At 31.6% G+C, this 20,197-nt stretch overlaps 2 protein-coding genes across 2 annotated transcripts; one reads left to right on the top strand and one right to left on the bottom strand.

The window, feature by feature from the left end:
• The first annotated feature begins 10,791 nt into the window (after positions 1-10,791).
• On the top strand, positions 10,792-15,689 carry LOC134718895 (uncharacterized). Its single transcript, XM_063581744.1, has 7 exons — positions 10,792-10,997; positions 11,636-11,811; positions 12,088-12,233; positions 12,924-13,140; positions 13,400-13,587; positions 14,081-14,149; positions 15,014-15,689. Exons 1-7 carry the CDS (start codon positions 10,894-10,896, stop codon positions 15,659-15,661), a joined length of 1,548 nt encoding a protein of 515 aa, XP_063437814.1. The 5' UTR covers positions 10,792-10,893; the 3' UTR covers positions 15,662-15,689.
• On the bottom strand, positions 15,054-18,658 carry LOC134718896 (uncharacterized). Its single transcript, XM_063581745.1, has 2 exons — positions 18,358-18,658; positions 15,054-17,178 (listed from the first exon to the last, which is right to left on the bottom strand). Exons 1-2 carry the CDS (start codon positions 18,551-18,553, stop codon positions 16,034-16,036), a joined length of 1,341 nt encoding a protein of 446 aa, XP_063437815.1. The 5' UTR covers positions 18,554-18,658; the 3' UTR covers positions 15,054-16,033.
• Positions 18,659-20,197: the final 1,539 nt, after the last annotated feature.

Below are 20,197 nucleotides of genomic sequence, written 5' to 3'. Positions count from 1 at the left end.
TATGGAAACCATTATAAGTTTACTTAACCCATAAAATATTGTTGATGCAAAAAATATATGCCATTACATACAATTATGCCTTGAATCTTTGTAATTTTATTCATTTAACTTCATTTTGATTTGATATTTTGTCATGCATAATATATATTTATTCATGTGATGTAATATCTTGTTAATGTGGGGGAAGACATCATTATACTTGTATTGATTTTCCTGATTTAATAAAAACTTGAAACATAGATTGGAGCCAGAAATGGTCATAGATTTGAGTAAATAAAGGACATAGATTCGGTACGTCTACGACGCAATATTATAAGGACATAGATTTGAGGCTTACATATATATAACATGTATAAATATTAAATGACTGAATAAATAGTCAACGATCAATCTTACAGGGCGATGGATCATGTATAAATACACACACATATATAATATTTTTTATTTGACATTTGAAATGAACACAGACCAGATTATAATTTTTATCAATGAACACAAGATACACATGTGTATGAACATGATGAAAGATTTAATCTATGAGTTCTTACTTTTTCATATCTTACAATATTTGTTATAATATTTTAAAGATCTGTGTACGTTTTGGTGACGATTCAAAATTTCATTTTTGAGTTATTAGTATTTTATAAAAAAAAAAAAGGGGAGGTGTTTTTTTTTTTTTACATATAATGCCGTATCTCAAAGACGATTTATGATTATTGCTTAAAACTAACCACACTTCTTTGTTATATGTATCCAAAGTTCTATATACTTTTTGGTGATGATTCAACCACAAATTCTGTGTTTTTGAGTATTTTGTAAAACAGGAGAGGTTTTTTTTTACATGTCGGGCCGTATCTCAAAAATAATTTATGATTTTTGCTTAAAACTTTACATACTTCTTTGTTATATTAATATAAAGATCTGTATATTTTTTGGTTTTGATTCAAAATTTTAGGAGTGAGGAGTTAAAATACATTTTCCAAAAAGCCCCAGATAATGAAATGGTTGGTGCCATATTTTTATGTTTTTTATTTCGTTTCCCATAGTCACACATTGCCTTGAAAATGAGGAAGGGTCTGCAATTAACTGAAATAAGTTGTTATATCATCTAGTAACATATATTATGCACATTATCTTTTAAACTGCGACGAAAAAAGAGGGACAATAGAAAACAAACTTTTTGTTTTGTTCGACAGTCAAAATGCTCCTAATACTCATAATAATCATATGCTGAAGTTATGAAAATCTGAGAAAACAGAAAGATACAAAAAATAAGACCTCGGGCATCAGTTAATGCTAATACTTTCATTTTCACAAACCATTTCGGGTGAGCTAAGGTTCGATCCATGTTGAAGGCCGTACTTTTATCGATAATTTTTAACTTCTAATACATTGAAACTTGGATGGAGAGTTGTCTCAAGATTCAAGATTTCAAGATTTATTGATAACGCTCAGACACATAAATGTGAAACATGAGGTCAAAGTATAATACATAAACAATTGAATGACGAAATGAGCATGCAGTACTATCTAAACACATAGAAATACAATAATAATGGTAAATATTTTAGAATAAACAAGCAATTTTCTTAATAAAAAAAGACAATCGTTGGTAGACCTCCATATTACATATGGACAATAATCCTTCCATTTTAATATATTGAGGATTAATAGTATAATATTTAGGTAAGTATTTGTTTCTATAATTAACAATAGAATCATGTTGACATACAAATAAAACATGAAATTCATCACCAATAAATTTATGACATAAAGTACACATTCTCTCTGGTCTAGGTACATTTTGCCAACGGCCTGTCTCAATTGGAATACGTAGGTTCGATGTCCTTAATTTAGTTATCCACCCTCTATTCTGTTCAGATAGTCTGATCAGATATTTTTCTAGTCCAAAGTCCTTTTTAAATGACCCATAAAATTGTCCCCGGGATGAATTTTCTATATCGCCAAACCATGAGGTAATAAACTGATCACTCAATATACGATCAAGATAAGTTTTCTCACAAAAGCCAATTTGGTTCATGAAAATATATCCTAGACCAGTGTTGTTAAATATTGATTCGACAGAATCAATCCATTTGAAAACATAATGGCCATGATTCTTCAATGATAACATCAGCCTGTACAAAGAACTACTGAGTTTACTGCTATTGCTTACAACTTTACACCAATACGAAATCAGTCTACATTTAACTCGAATTTGCAGAGGGAATCTTCCCAATTCTCCATACACCACAAAATTGGGTGTAGTGTTTCTAACTTTTAAAATTCTTTTGCAAAATTTCAAATGCATCTGTTCAATAATTTTCAAATTCTCAAAACCCCAAACTTCAGAACCATATAAAAGAATGGGTTCTATCATGGAATCAAATAATTTCAGTTGTAAATCTATAGGAATGTTTTCGTTTTTAACAATTCTTTGTATAAAATGCATCGATTTATGTGCTTGATCAATTAGTTTCTTTTTGGTATCTAAAAAAGTACCGTTATATTTAAAGATAACACCTAAATAAGAAAATTTGTCGACAATCTCAAGTTCTTTATCTTGTAATAAAAATTTCTATTTCTTCTTACTTTTTCTCTTTCTAAAAATCATCACCTTTGTTTTATTTAAATTGACTTCTAATTTCCATTTTTCACAGTATGAATGAAAAATATTTAATGATCTCTGCATACCTTCTTCTGTTTCAGATAAAATTACAGTATCATCGGCATATAATATAACAAATAATTCAAAAAATAGGTGCAATTCACTTTGAAACTTCTCTTTAACAGTTTCTAGTGGAATCTCATCTAGATTCTTAAAGTATTCTTCTAAGTCATTAAGAAAAATTGAAAACAAAAACGGCGATAAATTCTCCCCCTGTCTTACACCTGCTATTAAAACAGGGGAAAAATCTGACTGACATCCATTACATTTTACACATGATTTGATTCCTTGGTACATATTAAAAATAACTTTAAAGCACTTCCCTTTAATATTACTCAATTGAAGTTTTTCCCATAAACCAGATCTTGATACAGTATCTAATGCTTTCCGAAAGTCTACAAAAGTACAAAAAAGTTTTTTTCCAAATGAGAAATACAGCTCTATGAGTGCATGAAGCACAAAAATATTGTCTACAGTGTCTACCCCTTTCTAAAGCCAGCCTGATTTTCATGTATAAGTGAAATTTCATTTGCAAAAAAATTCAATCGATTATTGATAATGGAAGTAAATAATTTCCCTATACAGCTAATTAATGTTATAGCTCTATAGTTATCTGGATCCTTTGAACTACCCTTATTTTTAAAAACTGGTATAATTATTCCTGCTGTCCAAGTTTCAGGAATTATACCTGTATCCAATATCAAATTAAATAGTTTAGTGTAAATACAAATAAAAAATGGTGGCGAGTTTTTCAAAAACTCATTCAGTATCTTGTCAGTACCAGATGCTTTACCATGTTTCAAGTTCTTAACGGCATCCACAACCTCTTGTTCTGTAATGACTCCATTAAAAATTTCATTATAAATGGGGTCACTACACAACGCATTGATGTCGATGCCGTCAAGATCTTCTTCGTCATTTGCATTCATGTTTTTAAAATATTCATGAAATGCATCAATACTGATAGAGGGGTTGTCTTTTTTGTAGCCAGAATATTTTTTAAGTGTCTTCCAAAATCCCTTAGAGTCATTTTTTGAGAGTGCCCTCAGTTCATCCGAACATTTTTCTTTATACTGCTGATAGTTAATGTTAAGTGTCTTGCGGTATTCCTTGGCCTTGCTATTCATTTTTTATTACCACCTGATTTCGCTCTGCTATATAAGTTTCTAGCCTTGTGAAACTCATTACGTTTGTCTTGGCAATTTTTATCAAACCATGGTTTATTTTTGCGGTCGGGATAAATAAAGGCAACAGTAGTATACCGCTGTTCAAAACTCATAAATCCATGGACAAAAAACAAAATCGGGGTAACAAACCAAAACCGAGCGAAACGCATTAAATATAAGAGGAGAACAACGACACAACACCGAAACGCAACACACACAGAAACAGACCAATCATCAGACAAAACACCACGAGAATAACAAATGTAACATGAAAACCAAATACATGAATAAACCGGTCTTTTTTTAGTCTTGCCTAGAACTCCTTCTGTCGTATCTAACAGTACATTGCCAAGGTCATCAACTAGACCGTTTATATTTTCAGGTGTAAAATTATTTGTGTCAATACTACTCAAAACGTGATCAATGTGTTGTAAATTACCTGAGACACTGTCACTGGATAAAGCTTGACAATATTCGTCTGCTTTTCTATAGTCCCATTTAATGTGAGTGTCTGTGTTACCTGTATTTTTTTCTGTGTTTACCTTATCAGTGTTGTTACTATCAGTATTGAATGACAATGTAAAAAATATACTGTTATGGACATCTGAAAACATGGGATTAAACTCATCTACTCTAAATTCAGAAATATAATCAAACATGTGAGGAGATACAATTAAATAATCTACTACGCTAGAGTCTTTACATGTAGTATGACCTATAAATTTGTCTGAGAAAATACGACCATTACATATAAAAATTCCACATCTTTTACATAGTTCTAAAAGAAGAGTACCATATTTATTCACTCTACCTTGATCATAACTGTATCTTTGTAGAGGAATATTTTTACTTTCTAACAAAAGATAAGAAAAAATATCTTTATTTATAACATCGTCTTCTACCTGTAAAATTTCTAGTAAACTTTCATCAGGTATAACATGATCACTATCAATAGAGGTTCTAGAATTAAAATCACCAATCAGTGCTACTTCTTTTGAAGTATTTGAAAATCGAATAAGTTCATCTTCAATCTCTGAAAAAGATTCATCAGATGAATATCTAGAGAATTCTGGAGGTATATAAACACACCCAAGTAAGATATCTTTACCCGTATCAAAATTTCCATGTAAAATTTACTCACTGAACGAACTCAGATTCTGAGTTAATAAATTTAAGAATATGTGACAGTTTCTTTTTATAAATGATAATAATACCTCCTGATTTCTTTTTGAATTTTTGTCTATTCATAGTAAATAGAGTATAATCTTTTGGTAATTTAATTTCGTCATAATCATCAGTTTTTGTTTCTACAAACACCAGAATATCATGTTTTTTAATAAAATTCTCAAAGTCAGGGTTCAACAATTTTGATTTTAAACCACAAACATTAAGGTAAGCGATATTGAGTTTATTCACATTGTTATTTAACGATCTACGACTGTCTGATGCGTTATCCTAACAGTGTCCCGTCTGATTACTGTGTATTGGGTTGAGAGGCTCTTCACGGGCTGGTTCAAACGGTTGACCGTCTACAAAAATCTGATCATAAACTAATGATGCCCGGATATTACGCCTATGGAGTTCCTTTAGCTTTGGTAACAGTTTTTGACGACGGTTGCTAATCTCAGTGGGATATTGCTTGTTAACTGTAAATTTTGGTTTTAGTTTAAGTTTCTGCGGAACGACTTTTTTCACTCTTTCATGGTCTTTATAGTGAGTAAATCGAGCAATAATATTACGCGGTTTTCCGTCCCGTCGTGGTCGTAATCTATGGACGTTTTGGAAATCTATTTCATCCGCTTCAGGAATATCAAGTTCTGTTTTAATAAAGTTTTTGAGTACAGTTTCAGTATTTTCCTCCTCATCAGTTTGTACTATACCGCCGAATATAAGGTTGTATTTCATCGAGTGACTTTGTAGTTTTAAATACTCCTCTTTCAGTTGATTTTTTTCTGTATCAATGTCTCGGGTGTAATTTTCTACCAAATTCATTCTGTCGGCAATTTCAAAATGGTGCTTTTCTTCATTTTCCAAAATTTGTGCATGTTCATTTTGAGTTTTCTTTACAGAGTCGATTTCTTTGTGTAAGTTTGAAATTTTCGTATCAATGTTGTTGAATCTTTCATCAAGTTTTTTTTCCAGTTTAAAGAGTTTATCACCCACTTCAAATTCTATTCGTTCTAATCTTTGGTTCATTATGTTAATTGTTGAGAACAACATTTCCATGGTTATATTTGAACGAACCCCATCAGTTTGTGATGATGGGAATGAAGGTAATGGTGGAGGTTGATAGCCGGGGTAAGAAGTTGGATCAGCATTAGGAGAAAAACGAGATGACTGTTGTATCTGTGGGTTCGGGCATTCAAAGGTCTGGTTCATATGATTCGTAGGATTGTGATAATTTTGTTGAAATGTTCCCGATATTGGCGTTGTGTGAGAGTTCATTGGTGTACTATTATATAACGTGTCGTGAGCTTGACTCGGTACATTAGAGAAACTTTGTTGTTGTTGATGACAGGGTGACGCCACATTGATTTGTGTTTTGTTTGGTGGGGTCAAACCTGTCTTGTTGTTATTACTGTTCCTCCTTTTCCCCATTTAGATCTCGTAATGTCACAAATGTCACAAATGTTCATATCTGGTTCAAATCACAAAATAATGAGTTGGAATATAACCACAAACACATCCATATTGATCAATATGAGTAGACCTTCACTCATACCGTCATGTTCAATCCGCCATATTTTTGTATCTTCTCATTAGCACTCATACCACATATTCTTAAATATATTGTATGAGGTTATTGTCAGTGATTTATTATATAAAGTTGATAAGTAGATGGCAGTTTCGTTTGTGCACTGAAATACTTTCGTTGGTCCAATTAAAAAGTGTCACCAACTGATATTATTGTAGTGGGTTGTATATGTACTTTTTAATGCTATTACAGGGATTTTGTATAACCAAAAAAAATGTGTCATCCTTTCAAATAGTTTTTCAATTTTGGCCTAAGGCACAGGCCATTTAATTTTTAAGTATAACCATGACGACAAGTTACAGATCAAGTTCTAATTATGTAATGGTCTGATGAGTTATGGCTCTTGATACTAAAGTTATAGATCAGGTTTGAATTTTGTTCTGGTCTGATGATTTTTTACAGAGTTATTGTCCTTGGACTTGGAAAAATTCAGTCAATAATTAGTTTTCCACATTTAGTTTTTTAATTATTGAATTGAAATATGGCATGTAGTTAAACATTGACCAAGTGCGAATTGTGTTCCGGTATGATAATTTTATGAGTTATGGTTCTTTTGGACTTGGAAAATTCATGCAATAAATAAATGTTCCACTTTTTTTTTTGGTCATACTTACAGATTTTGATTTGATTTTTTGTTTATAATAGTTTTACCATTACAAGTTACAGATCTAGTTTAAATTTTGAGTTTAATGATCCTTAGAAATGTCACACAATTAATCAATTTTCTGCACTTTTTTTTTGTCATGCCGGACTACTGTTATACTGATTTGGTATCTATAGTTTTAACATGATATTAACATTAGGCTACTTCCTATATTTTAAGTGGTATGTGTGTGCCACAAAACAGGTCCCCCTTTCATGCCCTGCTGTTAGAACAGGGTCACTTTTTCAACATGGCGGTCTAGAACAGGATCGCTTATTTAAAATAACAGTCTAAATTGTCCTAATCTGGGAATAAATTTTCTGAGTGTGTCTAGAACAGGGTATGTTTTTTAATATTTTCTGGTAAGAACAGGGTATTATTATCGGCATAGTTATACCCAAAATGATGGTCAGTAGCCCCCCCCCCCCCCTTTAGCAAAAATAGGTGGCTTCTCATCTGCAAAAGGTTGGGTCAAAGTTATTTGAAGTCCATCAGGGAGATCATTTTTTGGCATAGAAATAAAAAAGGAGGTCAATTTCATTTTGGAAAGATAAGACGGGGTCAATATATTTTACTTTAAAAACATGATAAGGGGTTGGGGGTCATTTTATTTCTAATATATTTGAAATGAAATATTTAATCGCCGCAAATCTCTATAGACATGTTGTTAAGATTTCCCAAATTGCAAAAGTCGTAGGAATATTGTTTGTCGTCGATACGTAGTCAACTACGTATATATACTGATTGATTGTTGGTTGCTTAACGTCCAGTGGCAAATATGTTTCATGCATATTCAGGACGAGAACAAGTTACAATAAATACAATAGGTAGGTTGTTGTAATAAAGGCCATCTAGGATGATGGTCGGGGAAATTTGGACTGCCACTGGAAAATGAGGGTATATTGGATAGGGACAGAAATTTTGCCTTGCAACAATCCACCTACTGACCCCTCACATAGTTGTTGCAAGGGTTCTTAACGTGCAAAGAGCGTGGGACTCTCTTTACACGAGGCATCGGATTTAACGTCCCCCTTCTGACCGGACTTGACTGCGAACTTAATACATCCCACACAGCGAAACGGACGCCCCACTTCGGCAAGCGTTTTACTGCCGGTCGGGAGAAGGTGTGACCATATTGCTATACCCCAGTCACCCTTTGGGTGTCATCTGATGTACAAAAACAGGTACTTCAGATTTGACGAACAGGCAAAATGAACCCTCTTTGGTGTAGGTTTTTTGTTTTTCAATATTAAAATTTACAAATTAAAAGAGTTATTTACAATCAGTACCAGTCAGTTAAGCTTTCATTTGATACAACAATGCCTAAATATTCTACATATTCTGAAAGTAACACTGAACTACTATTTAGTGTTAAGGTGGTACCTAACACTACTAGGAGATAATTCTGTAAGTCAGCTAAACGTTATAATTACGTTTTGTTGAAAAGGGAATATTAACCTTCTCAATGATCAAAATTGGTGTTTGTAAAACTGCTATATAACCAGTATATTTTTTCTGACATAACGGTTGGTTAACATTTTTGAAGTGTTTATATTTTTGTGAAAGGGTCCAAAGAAATACTTAGTCAACATATTAGTAATATTAAACGATCCAAATTAATTTGAGTGCAAGTGCAATTTACCACCTTAAATATGTACTATTTTCTACTTTCTGTCCGGGCACGAATTAGAGGTGTTACAGAATAACTCAACAATAAACAGTCGATGACGTGTGTCGGACTAGTTTTAAATGATGGCATCGTAATAATGTAGATCATACCACAGAACTTCAAATATTTTAAATATGAAAAAAGGTCATCCATTTTAAAATTAAGTGAAAGTCCTATTTACTTCTTGTTTTGAAAATTTGAAATTTAAGGGAAAAATTAACCTGGTTGAACTTTGTACAAGTAAAAATTTGAAACTGGAATTAAAAACCACTCAAGTTTTGATATAGAAAGAACCGATACTATGCATTATTTAGCAATAGGAGATTTTTCACAAATAAGACATTTTCACAACTTTAAAATGATATTTCACGATCTTCAATATACTTCAACATCATAAAAATGATAAAGGAAAACAAAACTGTATTTGATTTAACAATCTAACTGAACAAAACGCAAGTGTACGCAAAAATATATCTTTACCAAGTCCGTTTGGTTCTTTCAAAGGATTGATTTCCCGTCTCAACTGTGCAAAGTTTGCATCATTGATTGGGCAACTAATCATTGGGATCGAAACCGTATCATTTCTAATTTAAGGCATAGGGCCTGCCCAGTCAATTCCATAGTTTTCTATATCAATGTCCGTGATCTCTTCATCATAGTGGAAAAGGTCATCAATCCCACGCTTGCCTTAATACTCCCATTACGAATAACTGCTTTGGGGATTTTCCTCCTGCTGATGTTAAACTATGGTTATTCCAACCTTCTTTGAATACTCGGAGTGCTGCCCGGATTCGCGGTACGAACACATAATGTAGGCACCATCAATGTAGCTCGCTTGTTTCGACAAGGATATGGTGTTTTTCCAAGAAATAAAATAGTTGGTAAAAGACGTTTGTGCATGACTGGAATAAGTCGCGCCACAACCGCTCTATTATTTGGTTGTGGACGCTGCGTTCAGTGATTATTGATCCCTTATATGCTCCTTTATAAAAAAAATAATGAAAATATACAAAGTCTTTAAAACAAGTTTGAAGAAAGGTTTGGGCCTTCTACAAGTAAAAAAGCAAGCAAAAAGGGAACCTCTGAGAACATTCAAAAAGGTTTAAAGCGAAAATTGGGAATTGAAATGAAACTCGCAGGCAGTTAAAGGAAAGCAGTTAATACAGGCGAAACAAACTTATTACATACATTCTTTAGCCGAAAGAGTGAATTGGAGCAAGCAACTGAACTTCAAACAAGTGTACTTCTTTCATTTTGTATTAGATATATAAACAGTGGAGATTCAAAGTTTGTTTGCAGTCCACATGCTCTATTACCATGATTTTTAGTGAAGGTCAAGGAATACCATTCTAGTCTTTTGTTATGCCAAATTTTATTTTTTATATTAAATTCAGAGATATAGTTACAGTTTTCAATTGTTAGATTGATATAATTTCTTTGAATTTTGAATGGTTACTTTTTTTCTCCACATTATTTCTTTAAAACTAAATGTTCAATGGAAATATAACATTTACAATATTCTCTTATTGGTATTCTATTAAGAAATCAGTTCATATAAACAAATAGAGGTAATCATTACTATCATATTGTTTTTTATGCTCATAAATTTTATAATAACAGAGACAGTAACTGTCAAACTGGTTTGTGCAGCAACTGATGAATTTGTAGTTTGTGTCACACCCATCATTAGACTTGTTTTGGGTGTCATTTTGCTGGCTAGTGAAATAGTTGTAGTTCTAGGTGTGCGGACTGTTTTCCCTACCTAAACTAGTGTAAATGAAATTGTTACCAATGTTACTAAGATTTTGCTTGATTCAACAGGAAAAACTGTTGGTGTAGTTACGAAAGATTTCAGCTCTAAATTCACCATTTTATATAATGTTTCACAATGGTTAACAATCACGTAATTTTACAAGTCGGATCCGCATAAACGTTAGCGGTGGTTACGCGTGCGTTTTATTTTCAATGAGACGCTTGTATCTAATGTAAACTATGGCGGCGGCAAAATACCGTCTGTGGACCGTCCCGAAATTGAAGGCAGAACTGAGTATTAAGGGTGCAGTAATCACAGGCAGAAAGGCAGATCTGATTGATAGGTATATGATGACTTAAATCATGTCAAATGCACAATATTTTATGGGATACTAACGACTTTAAAGTCTGCCTAAGTACAGTGAGTATGTGGAAAAAACGTCATAACTTACAAACGTAATAGTCAATTTTTAGTTGTTGTATACATTTCATATAAAGTATATTTTTTTGGTATTCCATGTTAGATTTTGATGAACTTGGCACCAAAAGAAGCGGAAATGTCTGAAGTATAATTTTGTTTAATTGGAATTGATATTTTGTCAATCGTTTTTCTTTTTTTTTTGGTCTTAAAAGGGGTACTTTTTTTAACAATTTGATTAAGTTGAAATATAGAACAATCTTATCACATGCACTTATTTCTATTAGTTGGAAGGTCTACTTTCCATGTTCTTATATTATTAAATAACATGGATAGAAAGTGAAAGAATCAAGGGCCTGTGAAACTTATAAACAAAACAATAACATGCAAAAAAAATCCTTGTTTTTATACTGTATGATACAGTATCAATATAATAAAATATTTTAAAATTCTTCGCAACAAAAGTTTAACCAAATAAAAAAAAATCCTTTTAAATGTCCTAATTATTACATAGAAATAAATTGTTTTAATTTTGAATTCACACACTAATAATTATGCTTATAGACTGGTTGCATATGACAGAAATCACAACTTCAAACCACCCCTCATAGAAATTCCAGAAGCTACAGACATAGAATGGCCAAAACATGGATATAAGCAGCTTATAGCAGATCACAGATTGGTATTTTCTAAAGTAACCAGAGAGCAAATTGATGGCTATTTTTTATTTAGATTAGCAGGTTAGTATCTCCATGGTGGTAAAGTATTTTAAAGTGAAAGTTACCAAACAAACATATTGCATTTGCCAATCATGTCTCATAATGTAAATAAATTTTAAAAGTGTTTAAACAAGGTACATAATGATAGATTTTGATTTAGTCGAACTATATAAAATACCATTTTGAAAATAAAGTGGCGTCCATATTAAAACAATTCTGTAATTGTCACCAGTAAATGTTCATTTAAAAATCCTAAAATCATTTATATATTATTTATATATGTTGTTATTTTTACAGGTGATAAGCAGGTGAATGGCGACATAAAGGCATTGGAGAAAGGCAGAGATTTACTACAAGCGAAAAAAATCTTAGCTTGTTCTGTACTTATCCTTGTTGATGGTATTTTCCTAAGTGGTATTGTTGGGGCAGCCATGAAAAAACAGGTTTGCATCATTAACAGTTTTGTCCCATCCTTATAACATTTATATAACGTGTGTTATAACTTAAATGTGGAATATTCTATTTGAGAAAATAATACAAAAAAAAGAAGATGTGGTATGATTTCCAATGAGACAACTATCCACAAAAGACCAAAATTACACAGACATAAACAACTATAGGTCACCGTACATCCTTCAACAATGAGCAAAGCCCATACTGCATAGTCAGCTATAAAAGTATCCCATAAGACAATGTGAAACAATTCAAATGAGAAAACTGGCAGCCTTGTTTATATAAAAAAATGATTGAAAAACAAACGACAACCACTGAATTACAGACTTGGGTCAGGCATATACATAAAAAATGTGGTTAGGTTAAAAATTTTGGCAGGATCCGATCCCTCCCCTAACCTGAAACAGTGGTATAACAGTACAACATAAGAACGAACCATAAAAATCAGATGAAAAAGGCTTAACTCAAACCATGTCTAAGATGAAATAAGTGTTATTGATTTTTGCTTCATGTTTTCCAATTTTCATGATTATACTCTGTAATACTTTTTCAATAACCATTATTATATCTCTTTCAGTTTATTTTTATTGAGTGAATGCTCTGCCAAACCAATATATGCTCAAATAAAATCATCTGATTTGTTTTTAAAATTAAGCTTCACTTATTTTTTTTATTTGCAGGTAACTTACAACTATCACATCAAACTTGACAAATCTGGCAGCCCAGTTAATTCTAAGTGTGAATGTCCAGCAGGAAAGGGTCCCAACGCCACCTGCAAGCATGTAGCTGCAGTGCTGTTAATGGCTGATGTTTTTTCTAATACTGGAGAAATTTCAATACAGAAGTCATGTACAGAAGGTCTACAAACTTTTCAACAACCAAAGACATATTACAATGGTAACTTCTTTTAACTGACTGTCCTGTAAAAGCCATTTATTTCAACCAAAGAATTGAGAGAATAAACAAGTTTCATTTCTTTATATCTTATGTCCCACCGTAAATCAACAGTACAAGAAGTTTTATGTCATTATTGTTCTAAAAAGTTAAACATATATATGGAAACATGTCAAGGTTCAGAAAAAAATATCTCCGCCATGCCTCTGACTAGAGTTTTTGTCTCTTGTTTTCGTTCATTTTTAATTATTTAATATTTTAGGTGCTCCAGTGAAAATTGAAAAATTGGCTAAAAGAAAACCAACTGAAATATTAGAAGACCCAAGACCACAGAAATACAGAAATATGGAAGGGTTTACAGACCATGTCAGAAACACCATGATTAACTTCTGCTCTCAATCTTCTCAAGACCTTACACTGAGATATATTTTTCCTGCAGCTGATATACAGGTACAATGGAAGTTAAGGTTAACAAGAAAAACTTGAAAAATATTTTAATTTTAAATAGAATTAACAAATTTAAGGTAATACAAAGAATAAAATTAACAATAAACAACATTAACAACTTATACACTCACATAGTCATATATATTAATAAACCTATTTGAATCATACACATGATAAAGACAAAAAGTTTGCATGTTCTTGATTTTTGGAAAAATTACCTTGCCTTTCTATTTTTAAACATGACACTGTTCTTGTAAATTTAAGTAACTGGTATTAAATAATCCAAAAAACTATATATCAAGTAAAGAAAGCAAGTAGCCTTGAGTTTTCATATTGTCAAATTCACTGTAATACAATGTATGTAGTATATCGATATAAATTTTGTTAGTCAAAGGTAGATAACTCCATGTTTAAAAAATAATTCAAATCATGTGCATTGTAGTTTGATTTTATATGCACATGGCTTCTTTAATATAGTTTTGAATTTGTATTTCAGACTGCCCAGCTTGATCATGCCTACCTGCCATTACCATTTGCTGAATATTGGGTCGATAGAGCTTTACTGGTAAGATGAAAGATTCATCAATTTATATGTAAATCATTGCCAATACAAGGAAACTCCAAAATATCTGGTCATGTACAATAAATATTAATGTATAAAAACCCTTAAATATTTTTACGCTAAAGTTTAACAATTCATAAGCACTAAATAAGAAATATTCAGCTTTCATATAGCATATAGGGTACCACTAACCATAAAATTTACTGATCATTGTTGTACTCTAAATAATTCAGTTTTTATTCACTTAATTTTCAAAACAGAATAGTCACTTTTATAAACATGATTGACTGTGTATTCAGTACCTAGGTCCAAAATACTTGTATTTCAATAAAAAAAAAACATCTTATGATTGGATAAATGTTTCTATTTCTGAATAAAATAAAAAGGATTGCTTGAATTCATGAAATATCCTATAAACTATATAAAATATCTTTATATATAAAAAATAATCAATTATGTTATCTTATAAATCTTATCTTACATGTCTTTTATATATATATATATATATATATCTTATAAACTATATGAGATATCATATACATAGTTTATAAGATATCTTATATAATGTCTAATATATCTTATATAGTGTATATTAAAGATATATTACATAGTTTATAGGATATCTTATGTAGTTTATAATATCTTAATATAGTTTATAAGATATATCTCATATATTATTTTTATGAGATATCTTATGAACTATATGAGATATATCTTATAAACTATATGAGATATATCTTATAAACTATATTAGAAATCTTTTAAGATCTTTTAACTATATAAAAATTAAAAAAAACTGCTTTCTTCATTTACAGGCTGGAAATTTCTTAACGTCAAGATTTTATACTGATTTCACTACTATTTTAGGTTACAGAACAACAGGCAAAATTGGCTGAAAAGGAGTCAAGAGGACAATCCAGCAATAAGAAATGGTTTTATTTAAGACAGTGGAGGATTACAGCATCTAGATTTGGAGAAATTTCAAAAATTACCACAAGGAGAAATATACAAAAATTATGTGAATCATTGTGTTCCCAAAAGTTCTTAAAGGTGAAGTCTGTATTGCATGGTAAAATGTATGAGCAGAAGGCAATAACACAGTTTGAAAAAAAGTTTCAAATGAAATGTCAACCATGTGGACTGTTTATATCTGCTGACAAACCATTTCTTGGAGCTTCCCCGGACGCTTTAATTGGAGATGATTGTGTTGTGGAGGTGAAGTGTCCATATACAGGACGAGATGAGAGCATTGTTCCAGGTGTTAATTTTTCTTTCTTGGAATATGACAAAGATAACAATATAACATTAAAAAAATCATCAAACTATTATGACCAAATTCAGGGTCAACTATTTTTATCAAATAGAGAACATTGTTATTTTATTGTGTACACATTCAAAGACCTCTTTGTTGAGAAAATTGGAATTAATCATGACTACTGTGTTGGTTGTCTGCTGCCAAAGTTGGAATTGTTTTACTCCAAACACTTTAGGCCATATATTGCCTCAATACTATAAAAAAATTAATAAAATTATTGAGACTTTATATTTTTTAATTTGTTATCTCCCTTCTGATTTATAATCAATTGAAGCCCCCCCCCCTCTTTTTATGGATAATTCTCAATTCATGACATCCCCCCTCTTTTCCTCCAATAATGCTGAACTTGATAAAAAAATAATTAAACATACTCAAAGAAATAAGAGCATTAGGTACCGAAAATGTCATACATGTATTTATCACACGCCAAAATTAGTTAAAAAGTATAATTACATTTTTTGTAATTAGTGGATACATCTCAGGAGTATACTTTAGAACTATGAAAATATGGCCAATTTTACTATCTTTGGTTAAATTACAATATAAATATAAAAATGGGACCCTTTGAAAATCTAGGCAAATTTATCAACAATTGCATTTTTGAAATTTGTCAATGCAAAACAAACAAATACAATTCTGTTATTTAATGACAGTTTGGTGTTTGGAAGTTCGGACTTAAGAATTTTAAAACGTTTGGCTAATCCTATAACACGTTCTATATGGATACGCTTGGATGCAACACGTCTATCCCTCACAATTTCTTCTGGCTCTAGTTGTGATTTTCCTTTCAGCATTGTAGGCGTATTAACATACACATCGTTGTTTGCAAAGAGGTCTTGAACCATTATGCCTCGATCCGCCATTATACTATCCCCAGATTCAAACCTGGTATTATCTAAAAGACTTGAGTCTTCAATAATCTGCCTGTCACTGGTAGATCCCCCATAGCAGTCTGAAATATAGGATATAGCACCTCTTGGGGTACACCCGACCATAGTTTTCACAGTATTTTTGTGCTTGTAGGATGACCAAGTCACACTCTGAATGTTAACGTCTTGAGATTTCTGGATAGGAATCTCGGTAGCATCAAGAATAACTCTCGTCCTTGGAAATTTTCTATGAAAATCTACTGGCATATGCTTATCAACAATGTCTCTTGATGGCCAAATATTTAATTCATTCAATTGAAAATAAAGGAAGTTAATCCAGGTATTAAAAATCCTAGCAATGGTTGAAACAGATAAATCAAATAGCAAGGATAACTCTACATCTTCTTTGGCACATCTAAGTTTAATCAATGTTATAAAAAGCTGATCCGATGGATGAAGGGTTGAACATTTGTATTTGAGCTCATATGCAGCAGGACCTAGTGCATGGAATAAGAACATAAAATGTTCATAAGATTTAAAACCTGTATAAAATGAAACTGCCTTTGGATTGTCCATAAACCTCTCAATCGAATACCGACCAAGTAACTCGCATTGGATCTGCATGTCCTTGGGTACATGTACGTCAGGCTCTGAAGGTAAGGAAATATCAGTACTATTTGATGTTGACTCAATTTCAACCTCTTGTTGTACTCCTTGGTTAAGAGCTGTGTCCACACTCATGGCTTTTCTAGATTGCATTCTTAAAGCTCTAGGGCTTACAATATTTATTTTGGGACGAAAGCTAAACACTGATGGTACTGCATCTACCTTTAGTCTACTTCGATCACCTGGAAACAAAGCATGAAACTGATTTTAAAAATATTGCACACTTGTGCTTGGAAACCATTTTTTTTTTATTTTGGCAATATAACTACCATCTACATGTACATTGTACATGTATTCTGCATTATTTTTGTTTATATTGCAGTGGGGATAGCACTATACATGTATTACTTTACATACATTTATAAATAATAAGACTTATTAAGATTTTATTTAATTGGGTTAAACAAGAAATCTTTGCTCCACATCCAATCACACTCTGACATTGAGTAAGTTTATCTATGGCAAAAACCAAGTCTCCATGTTGCAGGTGTGACCTATAATTGGTGGTACATGTATTTACAAATTAAGTAACTTTGTTGTGTGAGTCAAGGCTCAAAGCTGAAGCTGTAATTTGACTATCATGCATAATTGCTTATTTTTATAATTTATGTATTCAATGTAGAGTTGGTTGGCAATTTCTTAGGTTTAAATCATTTCAATTTGTGCCTTATGAAACCTGAAGTGGATACTTTCATGTAATAAAACAACTCATTGATAACAAACAGCTCATTTTAAATTATGAGCCACTGACATTTTTTACATACATTTGTAACTCTCATTAACATCAATTTATGGAGTTGACAGTTAATTTATTTTTTATTTATCTGAAATTATTTTAATCCCAATTTTCCATTGATTGTTACAGTACATGTATGATCATATTATTATTAAAAAGATAAGGATATTATTCTATCATTAAATAATGCTGTACTCACATTCTCTTTACTTGCAGTCTTCCTAAAAAAGGAAAACAAAACCACAAAGCAACACGAACTTTAAAACACAAAAATTCATGCTAAAACAATATTTTTTTTCAGAAACAATATGTCAGTCAGCTGTGATAATGATTGTGCCCAATACATGATCTTTGAACATGAATTTACAGGTGTTAAGAAATACTATTCATAAAAAAAATTACACATTATAGTGATAGAAAAGGTAAAACACAGGCTTGAACAGTTGATGTAACTTTTGATATCAATACAAAGCTACTTAAAAAAAAAATAAAAAATTTATACCTTCCACCCCCTAAAAACACTTTCTGGTCACTAAAAATCCAACTACTGACATTATAATGCATGCCGATAATTTTAAGAGTAATAGAATGCAAATAAACTACCTGTAGATCATACAAAATTTACCTAATAATGTCTCCTTGTAATCATTTACTGTAAAATGTTGATGACAAACAATGTCGTGCTTTCCCGGTTTCCATAGACCTTTGGTGGGGTCGGATCTTTTTAGGGCAACCCTCCACTTAAGACACAGCTCAGGATTTGAAGGGAATTTGTGACCACCACTCACAGAACATCCTGGGACACAACATCTTGTTGGCATCTTGTTTTACGTCAGAACGTTAGAGACCGCCATACATTTACATTAGTTACAAGCGTCTAACTGATAAAAAAACGCTCAGGTAACCACCGCTAATTTTCCGGCTGAAATCGGTGATTGTTAACCATTGATTTGACATATATAATGGTCTTTCCTCTCTTTTAACAATTCCAATATACATTTTAATTCCACCTCATGTTGTTCAGATGACTTAACTTCTGTTATCCTGTCAGTCATCTGTTCCGTATCAAATTTAAATTATGACATGTTGGCACCATTGTTCTGGTTAATAGTGTAAAATGACATTACATTTTCTGGACGTCGAAGAAGATACTCTTTGAAGAGCAGTATTGGAAAGCGATTACATTTGTTTTTCAAACATTCACGTTTTATCTTTACGATTCTTTTTTCATTGAGACCATCATTAGTTTTCGCAAGTCTCTCAGAAACACTGTCGGTTTTACACAGGTTCCTTCTTCATTAAAATATCTCCCAATTGTATTTGCCGATGTTCGTTTCTACCACGTAGTCCGAAAAATTTTGTATAATGGTATCAGAAAGGTATTTGTTTCCTTTCTTGGGTCATCTTTCATTTTTTAATTCAGGAATTGGGTTATTAATTTCTTTTTAAATAACGCATGACCTTATATCTTTGTCTTCATTAAATAGTTTTTTTTTACTTCGTCTTCAGAATTATTTAAATATATTAGCTTCAATGAAAATTACACACTTCATGATTAAGTATATAATTTTTATTAATGCCTAAGTATTTAAATAAAATTTGAATACTGGAAAACAAGCTATCTAATTTTTTAGGGCATGGACCAAAAAGTCCAGCTGCAAGAATAATGCCTCGGTTTGCCAAATGATTATACTTGACTGTTACTTAGTGTAGCTATATATGTAAAACGTGGCTCGGTACTGAAACATCTCGTCAATGTGTTTGTCTTGACTTTCATTTTTTGTGGTTTGTTTTGTATATGCGACTTTTGGTATTTCTTTTCTTCTTATTACGTGACTGTAATTTAAAAGATCCCGTCAGTATTATATTGGTCTACTATATGTCATTATGATATATTTCTATTATGAATTAATATATATGTCGTGTACAAGTTGCGATTTTGTACAGGTTATAACATGTACAAACATATTGTGCATGTTATAACTTGTATAATGCAAAAATACAAGTTATAACATATGTACAAAAGTACCTCGTACATGTTATAACCTGTACAAAATATTGCTTAAAAATGGTTTCAACTTGTACAAAATTGAAAAATAAGGATATATTTCTATTATTGCAACAGATGTTATTAACCTAAATAATATTTTTATTATTCCTTCATGTAAGTGTGTTTTGTCCTTTTTTGATACAGTTAATGTCCAGGGGTCGGTATTAGGAAGCATTCCTAAGACCTGTCATAAGATATATCTCAGGACATGTCTTATGATCCTCTTATTGATCCTCTTATGACTATCTATTGACATATTTTTATTTGGTGAATTGTAAATGTGAGTATCCACTTTGAAGGCTAGTAAACACTTTCATTCTAGTTGACACCAAAAGACATCAGAGGATAGCCAGGATAGATGTGTTTACAAATAAAATTGAGAATGGAAATGGGGTATGTGTCTAAAAAACAACAA

The sequence above is a fragment of the Mytilus trossulus genome, chromosome 5, assembly GCF_036588685.1.
Source record: "Mytilus trossulus isolate FHL-02 chromosome 5, PNRI_Mtr1.1.1.hap1, whole genome shotgun sequence".
NCBI lineage: Eukaryota > Metazoa > Mollusca > Bivalvia > Mytilida > Mytilidae > Mytilus > Mytilus trossulus.
Note: the sequence above shows the minus strand (reverse complement) of the source record. Positions and strands in the feature narration are given on the sequence as shown.

What these genes read in the sequence shown, in the direction of transcription:
- LOC134718895 (XM_063581744.1), top strand. Translation starts at nt 10,894, where the DNA reads ATGGCGGCGGCAAAATACCGTCTGTGGACCGTCCCGAAATTGAAGGCA. An exon ending in ACCAAAGACATATTACAATG is followed by an intron (nt 13,141 to 13,399) that starts GTAACTTCTTTT and finishes TTAATATTTTAG; the next exon opens with GTGCTCCAGTGAAAATTGAA. An exon ending in TTCCTGCAGCTGATATACAG is followed by an intron (nt 13,588 to 14,080) that starts GTACAATGGAAG and finishes TTTGTATTTCAG; the next exon opens with ACTGCCCAGCTTGATCATGC.
- LOC134718896 (XM_063581745.1), bottom strand. Translation starts at nt 18,553, where the DNA reads ATGCCAACAAGATGTTGTGTCCCAGGATGTTCTGTGAGTGGTGGTCAC. An exon ending in TTACAAGGAGACATTATTAG is followed by an intron (nt 17,179 to 18,357) that starts GTAAATTTTGTA and finishes CTTTGTTTCCAG; the next exon opens with GTGATCGAAGTAGACTAAAG.